The sequence below is a fragment of the Nyctereutes procyonoides genome, unplaced genomic scaffold, assembly GCF_905146905.1.
Source record: "Nyctereutes procyonoides isolate TBG_1078 unplaced genomic scaffold, NYPRO_anot_genome, whole genome shotgun sequence".
Classification (NCBI taxonomy): domain Eukaryota; kingdom Metazoa; phylum Chordata; class Mammalia; order Carnivora; family Canidae; genus Nyctereutes; species Nyctereutes procyonoides.
In genome coordinates, this window is record NW_026575048.1 from 18,412,756 (window position 1) to 18,432,369 (window position 19,614).

The following is a 19,614-nucleotide window of genomic DNA, read 5'->3' on the forward strand; positions in this document are numbered from 1 at the left end:
AAATTTTTTAGCATTAAATATTCTATTTAGGGCAAAGATATACTATGAGCTAAGGACCAAGATATCCATAGACACTTATTACCTAAAGGAAAAGACTGCATAATCCAATCTTAGACTTGTAACAACTACCACCACTACCCAAGAAGCATGCTCTCAAATTTCTAACAATGTGCTGTCATCTGAATGGCCACTTCTAGAACGGACTTCTATTTTAAGGATGGGGTATTCATATTGACAAAGGTGTTTTGTTAACTGTAAGGCAATTATTATTTAAATATATTGATGTGGTTAATACTGGTTGATGTTACAGCAACTTTCTATGTAAACATTTTATTCATCCAACCAATACAATGAGCTTTGGTTTCCTTATCTGCAAAATACCTTCACTGAGTTGTTAACATTCAACAAATGATAGCACTCTAAAAATTTCCCTTGATGGCTAAGCACTAGACTGGACATCAGAGGCATTAAGAATATAAAAAGTTCCCTGCTCTTAAGAAGCATGGTCTCTGTGACCACCTACCACCAATTTTTTTTTTTTTTAAAGATTGTACTTTTGTTTATTGATGAGAGACAGAGAGAGAGAGAGAGAGAGAGAGAGAGAGAGAGAGGCTGAGACACAGGTAGAGGGAGAAGCAGGCTCCATGCAGGGAGCCTGATGTGGGACTCAATCCTGGAACTCCAGGATCACACCCTGAGCCGAAGGCAGACGCTCAACCACTGAGCCACCCAGGTGTCACTACCACCAAACAATTCTTGATACAGTTCGACTGCTAATTTATTTTCTGGTATCAAATGAGAGGAAGCTTAAGAGAAAACACTGACATGTTTTACAAAAAGCTACAAGTTTTACAAAAAGCTACAAGTTTATTCACATAACATATTCTAAAATGTATCAAAGTTTTAAGTAGGTCCTTTTGAATCTTGAATAAGAAATCACAACATTCAGCATTAATTAAAAACAAGAAAAGGGTGATGGTAATCATTTATGGGATGTAGTCTAAAATGAAAATGCAGAAAATATTTATTTTGGTGGATCTGTGTTGATGCCATATTTCTCCTTGAGAAGCTTCAACTGTTCTTCCTTCTTCTTTGTGTCCATCTTCTGAAATGCCTGAAATGTGGTAAGCACCAAAGTTAACAGTTACTGATCTATAATCAAATGAGTTTCACCAATAGCACTAGCCAGACAAGAATTCCTAGTATTCTCAAGAATACTAGTATTCCTAGTAATTCTTCCTTTCCCGGTATATTAATTCTTAACATGCTCCCCCTGCAATGAGGACTGTGGCTAATACTTACCCTGTTGGCATTATAGTACAAAACCACCAGGTATCTGTTACAAACATTGAATCCTGAAAGGTGATCACATGCATTCTTGGCATCAAAGATGTCTTCATAGACCACATAAGCTGTTCCTCTAGTTTCAGGTGTGTTCCCCCTGCGGAGTGAAATCAGACTTAATTAAAATACACATTTATTCAAGATAGGAAGGATGCTGGCTGGGTTTGAGGTGGAGTGTTGAGGAGAATAACTACCATGACCTCCAGTGCTTTGATGAAACCTCAGATGTGAGGCCTTCTGGCCAAGCATCTGCAATTTCATATTGTTGGAGCATTCCCTGAGGGTTGCAGTTTTCTAGAAGTTTCCTGTGGTCAAACCAAGAAAGGAGGATATGCAGATTTCTACAGAAATGATTCCATGAAAGAGTTTGAGGAGATGAAAAGGCTGGTATCTTCCAGAGTGCAAAGTGATTTTGGAATGTAAAGAATTTCTTTGGATTGAGTTCCATGGAAATTTGTCCCTGACCTGTGTTCCTGAACTATGAATGCTGAGCTATGGAATAGTTTCTCTTTATAAATAAACAACTAACAAATCTGCGGAAAAAAATACACATTTACCAGAGCACTGATAGTTAAATAACAGAATTGTCTTTAAAAGACAGTAAGTGAAGTTTATATTTTGAGATCAACCTGAACACTGTTAGAGGAAATAAGTAAGCATTATGGATAGGTATGCTGGATAAGCCTACTATTTCTTGAATTGAGGTAATTTTTGTTGTCTTTTTTAAGTAAAAGAGCTACAGGTTAAACTTGCTCTGTGTCAAGATGACTACTACAGCTACCAAAGCACTAGCTGCAAACAACTAGCTTGAAACTTTGTCTGAGTCTTCATATTTACTGTTCTAGTCCTTCCTACTTCTCACGCTAAGAACCAATTCTCAGTCTTTTTTTTTTTTTAAGATTTTATCTATTTATTTGAGTGTACAAATGAAGAGGTGGGGGGGCAGAAGGAGAGGAAGCAGACTCCCCACTGAGCAAGGAGCCTGAATGGGCCTCAATCCTAGGACCCAGAGATCATTACTGAGCCAAAGGCAGACATTTAACTGAGCCACCCAGGTGCCTCCAATTCTCAATCTTAAGCTGGCAAGATAGTATTTTGGAGAGATGGCTTGTAAAAGTCAGCAATGTCTAGAATGAGGTTTTTCTTACTGCACATTTATGCAACAGAACCAATACTTAAATTATTTACCATACTATTACCTGGTAACTAGTCCCTTGTTTCTAAAGATTTAAATTTTCTCTCTCACTATAATTTTTTTAGAGATTTTATTCATCCATTCATGAGAGAGAGAGAGAGAGAGAGAGAAAGAGAGAGAGGGAGAGACACAGGCAGAGGAGAAGCAGGCTCCATGCAGGGAGACTGACATGGGACTTGACCTCGGGTCTCCAGGATCAGGCCCTGGGCTGAAGGCGATGCTAAACCACTGAGCCACTGGGGCTGCCCTCCCTCACTCTAAAATTTTAATGTTTTACTTTATTTTTTTAAAGATCTATCTATCTATCTATCTATCTATCTATCTATCTATCTATCTATCTATCTATGAATGATAGACATAGAGAGAAAGAGAGAGAGAGAGAGGCAGAGACACAGGAGGGAGAAGCAGGCTCCATGCCAGGAGCCCGACGTAGGACTCGATCCCAGGACTCCAGGATTGCGCCCTGGGCCAAAGGCAGACGCTAAACCACTGAGCAACCCAGGGATCCCCTAAAATTTTAATATTTTATTTTTAAGCAATCTCTACACTCAATGTGAGGCTAGAATGCATGACCAAGATCAAGAATCACGTGCTCCACCAACTGAGCCAGCCAGGCACCCTTCCCTACCTCTAATTTTAGTTTTAATTGTTAAAAACAAGACAGTCTCCATCAATGTAGGAAATGTTTCTTTTTTTAAAAAAATATATTTTTAAAATATTTTATTTATTCATGAGAGACACACACAGAGAGGCAGAGACATACAGAAGAAGTAGGCTCCATGCAGTGAGCCCGATGTGGGACTCGATCCCAGGACTCCAGGATCACACCCTGAGCCAAAGGCAGATGCTTAATCGCTAAGCCACCCAGGCATCCCAAAAAAACATTTTATTTATTCATGAGAGACACACAGAGAGAGAGGCAGAGACATAGACAGAGGGAGAAGCAGCCTCCCTGCAGGGAATCTGATGTGGGACTTGGTCCCAGGACCCCAGGATCATGACCTGAGCCACCCAGGTGCCCTGGAAATAATTATTTCTCAGCAGTATTTTACTAAGGTTTATCAAATCCATAAAAATAAAACCTATTTTGTATCTCTAGAGGGGGTGGGGTGGAAGCCGCTACCAAGATGATGGCAAAATAGTAAGTGATATCTAGGAAATCAGCCAACCATTATCTTTATGGCCAGGAAAGGATATAAAGAGTTAATGCAGTTTCTCCCACAGAAGACTCACTGCTTTTCTAAAATGTGGTATGGTCAGCTCTCAACTTTTCATACATTCATTTTTAATATATGCACTCCCATGCATTACACAGGTCTGTTTGGCTTGGGAGAAGGGCTGAGCTTTGACAGAGATGCGTGGAAGGGATTGTGCAGGGAAGGGGTGGGGTTATCTGCAGGCCAGGGCAGGTTGCTAGAAGTGGAAACTGGACCTTGCTTGTGGATACTGAGCTGCTCCTTGTGTAGGTTTTCCTTGCCACCTCCTCTCTTCACCTCACCAGCTTCCTTCCACAGGGAGGTAGGGAAGTGTGAAGAGCAACAAACTGCAGGCAGCAGATGGCCAAGTGCTTGTCAGTGGGGGCAGTGGGCACAGGTCCCACTCAGCTTATGCTCCCAGTGTGATAAAGATGGACCCCTCCATCTGTGTTCTAGTCACTCAGTGCCAACTGTGGAGTAAGGTTTAAGACCGTGGGCTGCCCCTCCATCTGCCATAGTTCCTACATAGGGTCAAGCAAAGGCAGTAGGCCATGGGAAGGGGAGGTATCTGTTAAATTTGATCCATGACAGGACTAGTGTTGGGCCCTGGTCAGAGCTATGCTTCTTGTAAAAGGGGCTGAGAGAGGTACAGGGTGGTGGGGTGGTCAGGAGGTGCCAATGTCCTTGAAAGCTTACAGGCTATCAGGCTGAATGGGCCCAATGAGGGATTTTATAATATTCCTTACTCGCAGGGAATAGTCTAACAACTTTTGGACTTTAATCTCTACACCCAACATGGAGCTCAAACCCCAAGATCAAGAGTTGTGTGTTCTTCCTACTGAGCCAGACAGACACCCCAACTTCTGGACTTTTGACTTTTAATTTTCAAGAGTGCATTAGCTATGAAATTTGGAGATTACCCAAATAAAAAAAACACTGCCCCAAAGACTTTGCCAAAAAGCCTACCTATATTTAAAAAAAAAAAAAAAAAAAAAAAAAGCCTACCTATTTCTCCTTTGGAATAAAAACATGACATTTTATTTTAAGTTTAAACTTAATAATATTTTAGTTTTTATTTTTATTTTTTAAAAATATATTTTTTAAAAAGATTTTATTTATTCATGAGACAGAGAGAAAGAGAGAGAGAGAGGCAGAGACACAGGCAGAGGGAGAAGCAGGCTCCATGCAGGGAGCCCAATGTGGGACTCGATCCCGCGTCTCCAGGATCACATCCTGGGCTGAAGGCAGCACTAAACCACTGAGCCACCCAGGCTGCCCATTTTAGTTTTTATTACTGGGCAAGGAAGGTCTTATATATTTCATTTTTCTCTCATAGCACCATGCACACAAGTGCTAATAAGCATTTGAAAAGTGGAGATCTGGGCAGCTCCAGTGGCTCAGCGGTTTAGCGCCACCTTCAGCCCAGGGCGTGATCCTGGAGACCCGGGATCGAGTCCCACGTCGGGCTCCCTTCATGGAACTTGTTTCTCCCTCTGCCTCTCTCTCTCTGTCTTTCATGAATAAAATAAATATAAATCTTAAAAAAAAAAAAAAGAGAGAGAGAATAGTGGAGATATACTTTCTCCCACGAATTCTCTCACACATCCTTTCTCCTGGAAGCTTAAAAAAAAAAATCCAAAACAAAAGTATCTCTTTCTTACATCTTCTTAGGAACTAGAATAGGGATGGGCACTAAGCCCATTTTATTATTTTTTAAAAGATTTTTAAAATTTATTTATTCATGAGAAACACAGAGAGAGAGGCAGAGACACAGGCAGAGTGAGAAGCAGGCTCCAGGTAGGGAGCCTGATGTGGGACTTGATCCTGGAACTCCAGGACCACACCCTGGGCTGAAGGTGGTGCTAAACCACTGAGCCACCTGGGCTGCCTACCCCACTGATCCCATTTTAAAGATTCTCATATCAAAAGTGTCCCAGCAGCCAATATCTTTTTTTTTTTTTAAAGATTTGCCTAATCATGTGCATTAACCTCTCTAGGCTTCGGCTGCTTAATGTGTCAAATAGCAGTATCAGGATCTATCACTTGCCCTACATTTTACATGTTTGAATAATCAAAAGAGGTAAAAGGTATGAAAGGGTTTTAAAAAGTTCCAAGCACCAAGTGTCTGCTATATATATATCAGGAAGGGTCATCACTTATCACAGTTTGTTTAAGAATGTCCAGGTTTTAGCATGAAAGTCTGTATCTCAGAAAACCCCTTGGTCCTGGACAAACTGGGAAGGTTGGTCACCCTAGTTCTAGGGGCTAAATATGTGATAAAGCATGATCACAGCTAGGGAGCAAAAACACACCTGTTTCTCCATCTATAACTTAGACCTAAATTCCCGCACACCAAACTTTTATGAATTTATTCAACAAATATAATATTGTGTTCCTTCTGTATGACAGGCACTGGAAAAGGATAGTGAAAAAGACAAGCATCATCCCTCCCTTCAAGGAACTTTATCCAAGTGGGAGAAAGATAAATACAGATGAGAAATATTATAAAGGAAGTAGACAGCTGTGGCAGAGATTACTGGGAGGCCAAGGATGACCTAAAGCTCAGGTGGTCAGGATAAACCTCTGAAAAGGTGACACAAGTGGAGACATGACAAATGAGGAGCCAGATAGGAGATGAGCCAGGTGAAAACTGTTCCAAATGGAGGGATCAGTGTACAAAGGCCTGAGCTACTCTGTACCCTTCTAAAGATGCCACTGCTTGATTTTCTATCCTTCTACCTTGGCTTTCTGAAACACGTTCTAACTTCACTGACATAAGCATCTCTTAATTGTGTACTAGCAATAAGTTTTATAACACTTCCATAAGTCGATCAAAACCATTTTGTGTATTATTCATTTATTTATATACATGAGGTGCTTACCATGTATTAGGCACCACAGCTGTCAACCCCAAATGAAAAGACAGGCACCTGTCCTGGAGGAGCTCACAGGCTGGGAGGAGATAAGCACACAGACAACAGCAAAAAGGTGTGCTAAAAGATGTTCACAGAAGGTGCTGTGGGAGCATAGAGTGGTGGCTAATGCACACCAGCAAGAAAATATTCCATAACAAAGTGCTTTCACAGGCATGATCTAATTTGATCCTTACTAAAATTCTTTTAAGACAGGTTAGGAAGATTGTGTTTCATGAGTAATTTGAAGCTCAGAGGGATTAAATATTTTGCCCAGTTGTATAGGACTAGCAAATGTCCAGCTAGTATTTGAACTTAGGTCTTACAACCAAGTCAGTAAATTTATCATACTGCCTCCACGTTAAAAGCTGAAAGGCATGGTCTATCTAGATTATCTTACATGTGAGGGAACAGAAAACCAAAAACCAACAAGTTGTCTAGGGTTGCAGGGCCTGAAGCAGAATCTTATCTCCTGATCTCCAAGTCAGGGGACCTTCTGTATACCATTCTTCGATGTCTAGAACAAGGTTTCTTAACCTGTGTTTAATATACCCATGAAATCATCTGCAAAATGTTTTGTGTACTGTTCTGTGGAAAGAGTCCAAAGCTTTTATCAAAGACTGAGACTCCCTAAAGAGGATGGCTGGTCTATAACACTTCATTTCCATTCCCACTTAAGTACCAGTGATGATGTATTGCTACCATTTGGTTTACTCTCTGGAGGGAAAATTATGACTTAAAAGGAGAGTCCTCAAGATCTGAGTTCTAAAAGCCAAGAAGCTCTCAGGTCATAAAAGAAAATTAAGAGATATTCAGGAGCGCCTGGGTGGCTCAATTGGCTAAGTGTCCAACTCTTTGTCTTAGCTCAGGTCATGATCTCAGAGTCATGAGATAAAGCCCTGTGTTGGGCTCTGCACTCAATGCAGAGTCTGCTAGAGGATTCTCTCTCCCTCTGCCCCTCCCACTTGTGCGTGCACACACACTCGCTCACTCTCTCTTTTAAAAAAAAAAAAAAAAGATACTTAGATACTTAGGGGTGCCTCAGTAGGGGAAGTGGGCAACTCTTGATCTCTCAACTCTTGGGTTCAAGACTCCATGTTGGGTGTAGAGATTAATAAAACTAAAAAAAAAAAAAAAAAAAAAAAACTTAAAGAAAAAAAGAAATCCTTCCAGATGAACTCTTATGTAAGTGGCCCATCATACTAACTACAGTGTCAGTGGCTATGAATTTGTGTAGTGTAAATAATTTAGAATCAGAAGATTTTATCATTAAATCGCTGTGTGAACCTAGAAAGGTACTTGTACTCTCTGAGCCTTGGTAGTCTCACCTGTAAAACAAATTATTGGGGTGCCTGGGTGGCTTGGTCAGTTAAGTGTCCAATCCTTGGTTTCAGCTCAGGTCATGATCTCAGGGTCTTAGGATCAAGCCCCGTGTTGGACTCTGTGCTCAGCAGGAAGTCTGCTTGAGGATTCTCTCTTCCTCTCCTTTTGTCCCCCTCCCCTGCTCCCATGTTTGATTGCTTTCTCTCTCTCTCTCTCTCTCTCGTATAATAAATCTTTAAACAAAAGAAAGCAAAACCCAGACAATTATCACCTCCACACAGGGCTGTCTTGTTGGTGATACAAATAAAAACACCTATTATAACTGGCATTTTGTAGATGTTCAATAAATATTATCTGAAGATACAAACCCCAGTTTTTATATTAAATTAAAACCTGAACTTGTGTTGCAATTATTCTCCCATATACCTTTAAATTTTCAAAAGAAAAAAAGGGAATAAAAAACAAATCTTCAATAGAAAGCTGCAGTTGGAAAAAAATTCACTTTTCTCAGTTACTTGTATACTTTCTTAGTTTATTCAGATATTCTGGAATCAGGCGATAGCAAAGCAAATTAAGAGTTGATACATATAAAAAACACAGTACTATATATCTGACTTTACAAATAATAGTGATGTAATAAATGTTAGTTCTTTCCTTGCTCACCCATTCCCTTCAAACCTTTCATTACTACTTCATGCCTTCTCTAATTTCACAACTACGACTGTTGGCTGTCACTGAGCAAGATCAGGAGGGTCTCATTTGTTTCCACACAAAAATATTCTCATCTCCCATATTTCAATCTATTTAGTCTCTGGGCTTGGTTAGGCCTTGCTTACAGCTATAATCTTTCTTTCTTTCTTTTTCTTTTCTTTCTTTCTTTCTTTCTTTCTCTTTTTTTGTCATAGGTGCATGTCAGCTATAATTCTAAGATTATACAATCATTTCTTTGAAACAACATTTCAAAAGTCTCAGTAAGACTCACACTCGGATCTGACGAATAGGTCCATATTTCCCAAATATATCATACATTTCTTCAGCTGTGATTTTGTATGGCAAATTTCTTATATATAAAATCCGATTTACTTCGGGTGGAAGTCGAATCTAAAATGAGAAATACATACTATTATTGTAATCAGGGCCAGGAGTGCTACGACCTTAAAAAAAAAAAAATTCTCATAATAAATTCTCACAGTAAAAACAACAACAAAAAATCCACCTAAGAGTCAAGAATAAGAATTATTTTAAAAAATTATATAATCTGATATTCCTGAAAATAGCATGGTTTTCAGAAAAGCAACTGGGCACTAGTTTTTTTTTTTTTTTTTTTTTTTTTTTAATTTTATGAGAGTCACAGAGAGAGAGAGAGGCAGAGACATAGGCAGAGGGAGAAGCAGGCTCCATGCACCAGGAGCCTGATGTGGGATTCAATCCCAGGTCTCCAGGATCGCGCCCTGGGCCAAAGGCACCAAACCGCTGCGCCACCCAGGGATCCCACTGGGCACTAGTTTTAGGGAAGACTATTAGTAGCAACTAGTAAGGGGCTACATAAAACCCAGGCTTCCAGGCTCTATAGTTAAACAGGATTTCCAACCTCATTTAAAAGTCCTCAATGCTTTAGACATATATGGGAAAGAACAAAGGGAACTGTTCCTGTTTCCTAGACATAAAACTCCCATTGATGACTCTTATCAGGTCTTCTCAAGAAACTGTTATATCAATGATATCTTCTTTCTCTTGAATATAGTCTCTCCTTCATCATTGGCTTTTATTCCTTAGGTGAGTAGCTGTTTATATCCTGACAATTGTTATACAAAACAAAATAGTTATTTGGATCTCCTTTCCTTCATTCAACAAATATTTACTGAGTACCTTCTTTATTCATCTATCAGGCGAGGCATTAGGATTACACAGTGAAGGAAAAAAACAATGTTTTTGTCTTCCCTGATAAGTTTTGCTTTTTTTCTTCTTTCAGTCAAGTGTCTGGAAAGCTAAAGTCTATACTCACTTACCTCATATTCTTTACTGACACCAACCTACCACAACCCAGCTTCCACCCCAGCACTGAAGAAAATATTTTTATGCTAAGGCCTTTAAAAATGTATTCATTTTAGAGAGAGACAGGCATGGGGAGGGGCAGAGGGAGAGAATCTCAAGCAGACTCCACGCTGAGCAAGGAGCCCAAAATGGGTCTGGATCCCACAACCCTGAGATCAAATTTGGAGCCAAAACCAAGAGTTGGACACATAACCGACTGAGCCACCCAGAGCCCCGGCACTAAGACCTTTCGGTCACACTGTTCAATTATCATCACACTTCCCTTCTGAGGATTCTGATACTGCTGACTATTACCTCCTTGACTCTTCTTGACACTATTTCCTTGGCTTCCTCCTAACTTTCTGGGTAGTTCTCCCTCTTCTTTGCCATTACAATATGGCCTTTCACAGTTTTATTTTTGACTCCTTTTTGACCCTTTGTATACTCTCCTTTTTTTAAAAAATTTTTATTTATTTATGATAGTCACAGAGAGAGAGAGAGAGGCAGAGACACAGGCAGAGGGAGAAGCAGGCTCCATGCACCGGGAGCCCGACTTGGGATTCGATCCCGGGTCTCCAGGATGGTGCCCTGGGCCAAAGGCAGGTGCCAAACCGCTGCGCCACCCAGGGATCCCATATACTCTCCTTAATTCTACACTCTCTTTGATCTCTTAACCACACACATGGTTCCCACAGTAAGTTGATGACTCTCAAATACGTATCTCCCATCCAGAGTTCACACCTATGTTCTTTTTAACATATTCAATTACAGGGATCCCTGGGTGGCGCAGCGGTTTGGCGCCTGCCTTTGGCCCAGGGCGCGATCCTGGAGACCCGGGATCAAATCCCACATCGGGCTCCCGGTGCATGGAGCCTGCTTCTCCCTCTGCCTGTGTCTCTGCCCCTCTCTCTCTCTCTGTGACTATCATAAATAAATAAAAATTAAAAAAAAAAAAAGAACTGCTTTCTTTAAAAAAAAAAAAAAAACATATTCAATTACATACTGGGCATTAATTTGCTCAATAATTCTTAAACTGGCAGCTATTTCAGGCATTAAAAGCTAAATGTTGTATAAAAGGAAAAAGGATACTTATTCCCTGCCCTCAAACTAGTAGTGGTGACAAATGGTCAACAAATAAGTACCAAAAGTTTTAGATTTAAGATTTCAGACTGAGTTCAAATACACAAACACTTCCAATTATAATACCCTTACCTCCCAAGCCTGCTTTCTCACTCTGCAAGACACTGTATTGTATTTTCTCTTCTTTCCTCAAACCTTACCACCACCACACCGAGTTGAGCCGTCACCTCTTACCTGCCTATCCCAGGAGTTGATCTTGCCTCTTGCTTATTGAAAAAATACATGTAACCAAATGGTAAGTACCTTATATTCATCTCACTAAATCTACTACTAATCTAAATTCATCCATATCTACCCCCTCTCCCTCCCATTATTATGCCCACCTTCATCTACCTGGAACCTTCACTCCTGAACTTAACTCCTTTCTCCCACATCATCAATTTCTCCCACTCTACTGGATCATTCTCACTTACCTACAAATACACCTTTTATCACACATTTTTAAAAAAAGGAAAAAGTGAACTGTCATCCAATCACTCTACTCTTTTTTTTTAAAGATTCTATTTTTTTCATGAGAGAGAGAGAGACAGAGAGAGGCGCAGAGACACAGGCAGAGGGAGAAGCAGGCTCCATGCAGGGAGCCGGATGTGGGACTCGACCCCGGGACCCAAGGATCACCCCGAGGGCGGAAGGCGGCGCTAAACTGCTGAGCCACCCGGGCATCTCGATCTCTTTACTCTCTATTTACATGAAAACTTGTAGAAAGAGCGGTCTCCATTTTCTTAACTGCCATTCTCTTTTCATCCCACTGCAACCAAGTTTTTTTACCCAGATCACCAAAATTCTGCATCTCCTGTCCGATTTTCTGTCTTCATCATCCTATACCTCTCAGCCTTACAGCTGACCTACCCTCTTTTCCCTGAGACAGTTTTTCTTAGGTTTCTGTAATAATACCCCATCCTCTAACATTAGAATGTACACAGCAGGGCTTTTTGTTTTATTCACTGTCGTATCCCCAATATATAGACTATTGTCAGGCATACAGCAGTTCGATAAATTCAACTTCTGAACTGTTTCCTATCTCGCAATTCTGGTACATAGCAGGTGCTCAATAATACTGCCACGGCATTAGTGAAGGGCCCCCAAAAGCTCCGTGACTTGAGGAGAATCTCAGGCTCTGGTTGCCTGTGAGCTGTAAGGTTATTTACAGGGGACTCGTCTGTGTTACTGACTTGGGCGGAGAAGATTCTGTCGCCTGGTCCTAGGTGGCCCAGCAAGCAACAAAGGCTGTAGTAGGGCTAACACTATCACGGACACCAGAATAAGAGCCCGAGGAGACGCTCACAAGGGGCTGAGGCGGAGTTGCGGCTCTAGGAGCATGTCCTAAGGACGGGGCCAGGGTGGAACCCCAGTGAGAACACAACAAATTCTGGGCCACTCCGGCCTGCAGAACCCAGGACGGGCAAAATACAGCCCCACGCCGTGAAGACTCCAGCAGCGACACCCTCCCCCTCTTCGGCAGAAGGTCCCGATACTCACGTTCGCCCTCTTGGCCGCTTGCATAGCCATCTTGGCGGGCTGATGAGGTTACTGCCACAAAGACCGGAATTCCTCCGGAGAGCTCCGGAGCGCGCCCCACTGCACCGCGACACCGCGTCAAGCCCGGGGCATCCACCTCCAACCTCCGCCGGAAGCTTTACATCGCGTCGGATTATCGCCGCGCCACGCCGAGACGTGCTGACGTAATAGCCCCCGTCGAAAAGACTCCGGGGCAAAACGAACCCGAGGGGGAAAAAAAGAGGCCGGAGAGACGGAAGACGCGAGGACTCGAGACGCCTGGACGAGCACTGCACCGGAAGGGGCGGGGCGTGGGCTTTAAGGAGGGGCGGTGATCCGGCCGGGGCGGCCCTGAGAAGGAAGCGGGCCGGAGGGGGCGGGGCGTATGAGGGGGGCGGGGCTGCGCCCAGGTGGGCGGCGGGAGGGCGGGGCCTGGCCCTAGCGGCCCGGGCCTCGAGCAGGTGCGCCCGGCGGAGCCTCGGGGTGGTGGCCTGCGCTGTTCCCGCAGCCGGAACTGCCCGCCCGGTAGCGCCCCCACTGCTCGGGGCTTTGCAGTTGTCCCAGCGGCGCCGGCGGCCCCGCCTCCCGCCTCCCCGCCCCGCCCCGCCCCGCCCCCCGGCGGCCTCAGTTCGCGGTCGGGGGCTGCCACAGTGAGACGGCCGCCCTTCGCGTCTACTCTTTATTTCCTTAGATGGGCTTTAGGTGGGCCAGTGGGTTCCGGGGCGGCCTGCGGTCGCGCCCGGTCTGATCTCCTTCCTGCGGACCGTGGGCTTTCTCCAGGGCCTCCTTCACCGAGGCAGCTGCAGGACGATCTTGCCCACGTTCTGGTTACTCTCCATGTACGCGTGGGCCTCCTGGATTGCAGTCACGGGGTACACCCTGTCCAGCACCGGCAGTAGACGTTGGGGGCTCTCCGTGGAGAAGTGGGGCAGGATGTGTTCTGTGAAAGCCTCCACCAGCGTCTGCTTGTACTTAGATCAGGAAAAGGAGGCCATCAGTCCAGGCAGGGCCCTAACTGCCGCTCCCCGCCCCGCTTGGCCTTTGTGCGCTCTCTGAACCGTGGACACAGCTGAAAATGCGCACAGGCAGCACCTAACCCCTTCACCACCAGCACGCTGTGCATGCCCCCAAATGTAGAACCTCACTTCTGTACCGGAGAAAGACTGAATCCTGGACTAAAATATTAAAATGTAAAGCAGGGGGTGACCACAGACAGGACTTATGCAAGCTGAGTTCAAAAGGGATGTTTAAGCTCTGAGGTCCCACGGGTGTGAAACCCGAGGCTGGGAAACATCCCCCAATCTAGCACCTGCTAGAGTACCACACAGATTTCAATAACATGTAACCTGTTGAAGGTAGAACCTTAACCTTACTCACCTAAGAGGCTTTTTTTTAAATCACACTGAGTTCTGCCTTTGAAGGCAACATCTTGGCACTATTAGGAGTATCTCCTAATATTGTCAATGCTTTTTTCATTCTGTTAGAAAGTTTAAAAAACATATGAAGTATTAGCTACCTTCTTTCTGAGATGTTGAGACTTCTATGGACCACTTTTAATTAGTTCTGTGAAAATGGTTACTTATTTATCCAAAGGGGGGGGGGTGTTCTACATAGGCTCTCTAACATTAAGATGTGTGAAATCTTCCTTTCTTGCAGCTATGTAAACACATCACACTTTTGTGGGTAATAATTAAATTGCATGTTTCCTTTTTACTCATTTACCTTTTTGTCCCTAGATCTCAGCAGAGTGGTGATCAGACTTCCTCGTTTAAAAAGTAGCTTTGAAAATAGAGGTCCACTGATGTCCGTTCCTCCCATCAGGCCATAGAGAATCCAGCGACCATCAAGAGCCAGGCAGTTGACGTTTTTCTCCCAGTAGGATCCACCTATGCAGTCTAGAATAAGGTTGACTCCAGCACCTTTCATACAAAACACAGATTTGTAATGCTCGTCAGACACAGAATGCTTTGTGCAAAATAAGATTCCAGGGTACATTTGTGAATATATGGGTATACAGACAGGTGCAAATGGTATATCTATAAGTTGGAAATAGAAACATTGCTCATAGAAACGTTGTTGCTGATGGAGTTTAGGTAGCTGAACTCTATCATACATGTGTGCTATACAGTTCATCTTTTATGATTCCTAGCCACAACAAGGGGGAAATGGGGCAATACCATGACCTGATATCTCTCTTGATCCCTCTGTAAGTACAGAAGCCACTGGCACCCAGTCATGAATGAGAATAGAACAGGAGTCTACTGGGCAGGTGGGTTCACATCTAAATTATGAAGTCTCTGGGATCCCCGGGTGGCTCAGCAGTTTAGCGCCTGCCTTTGGCCCAGGGCCTGATCCTGGAGTCCCGGGATGGAGTCCCACGTTGGGCTCCCTTCGTGGAGCCTACTTCTCCCTCTGCCTGTGTCTCTGCCTCTCTCTCTGTCTCTCATGAATAAATAAAATCTTAAAAAAATTATGAAGTTTCTGCACTGGGTTATCTGATACATAGTTTTGCTAGCTTTGGTTTCATCTCTCCTTTTTGGCTCATGGAAAAATGGAAAGGGATGAGCCAAAAATATACAGATTTGGCTTTGGAATGCAGAGGCTCACCCATTTAGGGAGCTACCATCCTAACCCTACTATGACCAGCACTAAACTGGTCTCTGCCCCACACTCCTGATAACCCATTGCAGAATGACTTGGAAGAAGAGGTCTTGGATAATTCCAGTCCAACACTTTGTGATTCATTTGGTCTCTAAAATGTGTATGAATGATCACTTACAAGAATGCAAACAGCAACATTTTAGTCCTAAACAGTGCCTGCCTGTCTCCAGAGATCAAACACCGGAGTACTAGAATTTGGCTAGGACAGCTGCTGTGCATTTAGCAGAGGCAACACAGATCCAGACCACTGGCAAACTTCAGGCTGGTGAGGGTTTGATTTAATCATCTCTGAAATTCCTATTGGTCTGCAGAAGCTATTGTTTACCTTTGGTGAATTTCAGTGTTGCTTCAGAAAAATCCTCTTCTTTGTAATTGAATCCAGCAGCTGCTCCAAGCTTTTCTGCCATCTGAAGCTTGTGCTGGGAGCCAGCTGTGACTAGAGGAATAGCTCCAGCCATCCGGGCCAGTTGGATGGCAGCTGTGCCCACACCACTTGCTCCGGCATGGATTAGCACAGAGTCTCCGGCCTGAACGTTTCCTGTGACACAAAGTACAGGAACCATTGTCTTTACAAGTGCTACACATTCCCCATGCAGGCATATTATAGCACATGCACCTGCCCTGGCCCACCAAATGCCAAATCTCTTGCTCTCTTAAGAGAGCATAATGACAACTCTTTATTGTTTTCCTGCCTCTTGTCAAAGTGGGAAACAACCTTTTGAAATACTTCCTCCATAGGAAGCAGCCACATCCATAATGTATGTTTTATTTATGGAATAACACTGAGACATGCATCTCTGACATATATCTTAATAAGAATAACCGCCATTCTCACTGTCACCATCTGAAGCCAGTTCCTCTTATGTCTGAAACTGGCCTCCAGCTGGTCTCACTGATCCAGGGACCACGCACAATCACCAGGCTTCTCTTCCTAAAATGGAGCTTTCGTTATCTCACTTTCTCCTCAAGATATAAAGTGGTTCTCGGTGGGCTTTTGCATCAAGTCCAGACAAGGTACCATTCAAGGCCACTAAAAGCCAGTCCCAGTCTCATCTTTCACAGATAATAATCATCCTTCCTTCTGAGTGGAGCAACTGATTTCACCTTGACACTCTCCTAAGCCACCTTGGCCTGTCTTCTGTCCATCTCAATTTTACCCATCCTTCCAGTCCTCCTCTTCCAGAAAGCTCTCTCTGACCACCCGTGGCCACACTAACTGATCCCATCTTGACTTTCTATTGTAGTTGGAAACAAGGCCATCTTCTGAACTCTGTGGTTGTCTAGTTCCTGTGCATGCCTGGTCTTCCCAGTTTCACTGAGCTCTCTGACAGCAGGGACAAATCATCTTAGGTTCCCTCCTATTAGCCCCTGGCTGGCTTCAGTGGGATTGGGGAGGAATAAAAGTTGATTGGCCCCTTCTACTGCACTAGGGCTCCCAGAGAGAAGCCCAGCAGGACTTTGTGTGGCTGGGATGACTGGAGGGCCTATGATGTGAAGATATGCACATGCCTTCTATCCAGTGCTTTCCAGGCTTTCTATCTGCTAACCATGATTTTCAGCCTCAACATCAGGCCATTGCTAACATGGTATGAGGGCCTGATACTACTAGTAGTACATTAGAATGAGGTGCTGGGTTTGGGTATGGCTTGGCGGCCAGCCCAAAGGTGCCCCAGAGGACTGCTGGGTTTTGAGGTGGGGGAGTCATGAAGTAACTGAACCACACTGTATAGAGTGAGTTTGGGGGGCCTCCTCACCCAAGAGATGTAATAGCTGGAAGGCGGTAAGCCAGGCCTCTGGGATGGCTGCAGCCTGGGATAGGGTCAGTCCCGCTGGGATGGGCATGAGGAGCTCTTCAGGGACAGTGACATATTGAGCCTGTCCCCCGCCGGGCAGCAGAACCATGGCTGGGTCCCCAATCTTCCAGTGCCCCTTGCAGGCAGGCCCCAGCTCTGCTATGTGTCCAGATGCTTCCAGTCCTAAAATGCTGCTGGCTCCTGGGGGTGGGGCGTATTGGCCTTGTCTCTGCACAAAAAGGGGTGCACTAAGTGGTGAGCAAGATCAGAAATGTGTATGTCACTATCCCTGACCCTCTACCAATAGCCCCCCTTTATCTCAGAAAAATCAGGATAAAGTCAGGTTTTTTAAGTCAGGAAAAGAGACAGGAAAAGTAATTGAAATAAGACGCTGACGGTCGGGGGCAGCCCGGGTGGCTCAGCAGTTTAGCGCCGCCAAAGGGCCCAGGGCGTGATTCTGGAGACCTGAGATTGAATCCCACATTAGGCTCCCTGCCTGGAGCCTGCTTCTCCCTCTGCCTGTGTCTCTGCCCTCTCTCTCTCTCTCTCTGTTCTCTTATGAATGGATAAATAAAATCTTAAAAAAAAAAAAAAGACGCTGAAGGTCACATAATCAGTGGATGTCAGAATTGGGAGGGTCCTTAGCTATTGACTTTATCTAAATGCCTGGTTTTACAAATGGAGGAACTGAAACCTGCCCCGGGAAATGCCTTGTCCAAGGTCACAAAGTAAATTAGTAGCCGGACTAGGAACAAAACCGTGAACTCCTTAATGATAGTTCTTATATATTTAAGTGCCAGGCTTTGTATTCACTCACTGCAATCCTCAGAAGCCTCTGACTAGAGGCTTCAGAGTAAAGTGAAGAAGAGAACGTGAGCGAAGAGTGTGCACTAGAACCATTTGAGGAGCTTTTTCAGAGTATACATGCCTGGGTTCTGGTCATGCTTATTTTGGAAAAGTGCCCCAGGTGATTCTGGCACACATTTCTCAATTACCCCAATTGATGCAGGTGGCTCAGTTTAGCACTTCAAATAGCAAAAAAACAGAAGAGTACAGTCCCCTGCCAGTTCCAGGCCCCTCAGAGTGGAAAGAATGCAGACTTTGTACCACAAAGCCCTGGATTTGAATTACAGCAGCCCTGTGTGGCCTTGGGCGTATTGCTTAACCTCCGCCCCTCGGTTTCTTTATCTGAATTATTATTCATTCCTATTGGAATGGTAAGCAGGGTTGCCTGAGGGGTAAATGTGATAGAGCAAGGCCTAGAGCCACAACCCCCTCAGCAAATGGTAGTTCCCATCTCCTTAACTGGAAGCCGGACTGGATGATGGATTAGCACAGGGTGGCTGCTGCTTTGTAACTATCCCTGTGTGTGGTCTTAGAAGCCCCAGCACACATTCTGCAGACACGTCTTGATGAGTGTTACTGGCAGTGCCCTAGGTCATTCCTCCACCCGTCTGGTGAATGTTTACAGAAGACTCTGGAGTCCCACCCTGCCGCAGCCGCAGCCTGACTCTTGGGTACCTGATGTAAATCGGCTCGGTTCAGGGCGCTGGCCGCCACCTTCAGGAGGACTTCGCCCTCTACTGGGCTGGGCCTGGCCACCTCCTTCAAGTAAAGGTTTTCGGGTCCTCCCGGCTCGTCGAAGTGCACAGCTAACATGTTCTCCGAGGACACCCTAGAGGCAAGGGAGGGAGCCCGAGGCTCTTGGCGGAGCGCAGCGCCCCCTGCCGGCCAGCGGCTTCCCTTCGGGTCTCCAGAGGGTCTGGCCCTCGCCGCGCCCCGCCCTCCTTCCTGCGAGGTCCCTGCAGCTTGCGGACAGATCCCTCGCCGAGGACTGGTGTCCTTAGGGCCGGTGGGACGGGGACAGCCCCCGGCTTGGCTGCAGCGGACGGGGAGACGCTGAAGAGCGTGAGGCAAGCTGCGCTCCCTCGGAGTTGGGAGCCACCCCCACCCCCACCCCACCCCACCCCACCCCACCGGCCGGGGCGTGGGTTCCCGGACACTTACTGGGGCCCCACTCTTCCACCGCTTCCGAGGCGCGGTCCTGCGCTCGCGGCCCTCGGGCGCCTGGAGGAGAGCCCTGCCCCCGGGGCTGCCTCTGCTGCGAGCGCCAAGGACGGCGGGGCTCGGGGCCGCGTGCCAGCGGTGGGACTGGCCCGAACCGACCTCCCGTCCTGCTCCTCCTTCCCCTTTTAAGATGCAAAGTTAGTGACAGCGAATCAGGTTCGTTCTCTCTCTCTCTCTCTCTCTCTCTCTCTCTCTCTCTCTCTCTCTCTCTCGGCCTGGGAAACCCGTCTTTCTTCCGGCGGCAGGACATGTTTCAGCCCTCACTGCCTGCAGAGAAAACGTCCTCTCCCTAGGGATCTCACTCTCCCTCTTAAATAAACAAAAAATTTTTTTTTAAGATTTTATTTATTCATTCATGAGAGACAGAGAGAGAGAGAGAGGGAGGCAGAGACACAGGCAGAGGGAGAAGCAGGCTCCACGCAGGGAGCCCCATGGGTGACTCGATCCCGGGT

The 19,614-nt window shown here is 45.1% G+C and overlaps 2 protein-coding genes across 2 annotated transcripts; both read right to left on the minus strand.

Moving 5' to 3' along the window:
- Window positions 1-760: 760 nt before the first annotated feature.
- SF3B6 (splicing factor 3b subunit 6) lies at window positions 761-12,910 on the minus strand. Its single transcript, XM_055327605.1, has 4 exons — window positions 12,624-12,910; window positions 8,953-9,071; window positions 1,303-1,441; window positions 761-1,114 (listed from the first exon to the last, which is right to left on the minus strand). Exons 1-4 carry the CDS (start codon window positions 12,651-12,653, stop codon window positions 1,025-1,027), a joined length of 378 nt encoding a protein of 125 aa, XP_055183580.1. The 5' UTR covers window positions 12,654-12,910; the 3' UTR covers window positions 761-1,024.
- A 396-nt stretch (window positions 12,911-13,306) lies between these two features.
- TP53I3 (tumor protein p53 inducible protein 3) lies at window positions 13,307-19,260 on the minus strand. Its single transcript, XM_055327419.1, has 6 exons — window positions 19,103-19,260; window positions 18,617-18,770; window positions 17,057-17,324; window positions 15,628-15,840; window positions 14,364-14,560; window positions 13,307-13,612 (listed from the first exon to the last, which is right to left on the minus strand). The coding sequence occupies exons 2-6, from the start codon at window positions 18,752-18,754 to the stop codon at window positions 13,430-13,432; spliced, it is 999 nt and encodes a 332-aa protein (XP_055183394.1). The 5' UTR covers window positions 18,755-18,770; window positions 19,103-19,260; the 3' UTR covers window positions 13,307-13,429.
- Window positions 19,261-19,614: the final 354 nt, after the last annotated feature.